General features: G+C 38.2%; 1 protein-coding gene across 1 annotated transcript in view; it reads left to right on the top strand.

Moving 5' to 3' along the window:
- Window positions 1-670: 670 nt before the first annotated feature.
- Window positions 671-1048, top strand: part of LOC104531701 (dnaJ homolog subfamily C member 18-like) — a gene marked incomplete at its 5' end in the record, with an annotated part of 6609 nt that continues 6231 nt past the window's right edge. Inside the window, one exon of the mRNA XM_010176687.2 lies at window positions 671-780. Coding sequence (XP_010174989.2) covers window positions 671-780 — 110 coding nt within the window. The remainder of the gene's footprint in view (window positions 781-1048) is intronic.

Below are 1048 nucleotides of genomic sequence, written 5' to 3'. Positions count from 1 at the left end.
TGGCAAGGGTTGCCCAGGGCAGTGGTGGAGTTGGAGGGATTTAAAATAAGTGTAGATGTGGCACTTAGGGACACAGTTTAGTGGCCATGATGGTGTTGGGTTGATGGTTGGACTGGATGATCTTAGAGGTCTTTTCCAACCTTAATGATTCTGTGATAAATTCATTCAAACAAAAAAACCCAAGTGCCTGCATCCCGTCCCAAGTTACACTACATATGGTCTCTTAACCCTTTGCTTTTCAGCCATTTTATCCAGTATTTGAACAGAGATTGAGATTTTTAGAATGCACGTAGCAAACTTCAGAAGATGCACAAAAGCCTTAGGCACGAGTGGGAATTGCAGTATGTCCCTTCAGTTTGGGTTGTCACTGACAGGTAGAGCACTGTGGGCATCTATCACCTTCTGAAGGAAGCTGTAGATGAAAGAAATGTCATGAAAATATATTTGAAAGAAAATAGCTTTAAAGAGTTTTCTGAGATTATTAATAAAGGTTATTTTGAAGTGAAAATGTCATCCCTCTCAAAATTTGAAAGTACTTCCTCTTTTTCTTCTTTTCAGTTTATATTTAATACATTGTTGATCTATGATGGACAGTCTGGTTTCTGTGAACAGATGCATTCTTTTCCATCTCTATCTTGTCTTGACTACTAATTATTGTTCTTCTTTTCAGAATTCATATTCTGCATTTATTCAGTTGATGCCAGTTTTCATAATAATAATAGTGTCAGTTATAACTCAACTGATGGCCACAAACCCACCCTACAGTCTCTTCTACAAATCGTAAGTCATTTAAAAGCATGGTTTTTGGGTCTTTGGTGTTTGTGATAAGGAGGTAGATGGAAGCTGGACTTGATAGCAGAATGCTTGTTAGTGTTCTGTTCTGCTCTTTCTAGAAAGTGTTATCAATTTGTAAGTAAGGAAATTCCAACAGTCTCTGTTGACGAGTTCTCCAAAGCGTTATCGCTGTGGAGTTAACTATGGTGTGCTTTGTTGTACTCTGTGCTGAACAGAGACACTGAGACAGAAAGTTTTATCTACTGGTGTGAAG

The sequence above is a fragment of the Antrostomus carolinensis genome, unplaced genomic scaffold (genome assembly GCF_000700745.2).
Source record: "Antrostomus carolinensis isolate BGI_N321 unplaced genomic scaffold, ASM70074v2 scaffold54650, whole genome shotgun sequence".
Lineage (NCBI taxonomy): Eukaryota > Metazoa > Chordata > Aves > Caprimulgiformes > Caprimulgidae > Antrostomus > Antrostomus carolinensis.
The sequence above is the reverse complement of the archived record's forward strand: the minus strand, read 5'-3'. Positions and strand labels throughout refer to the sequence as shown.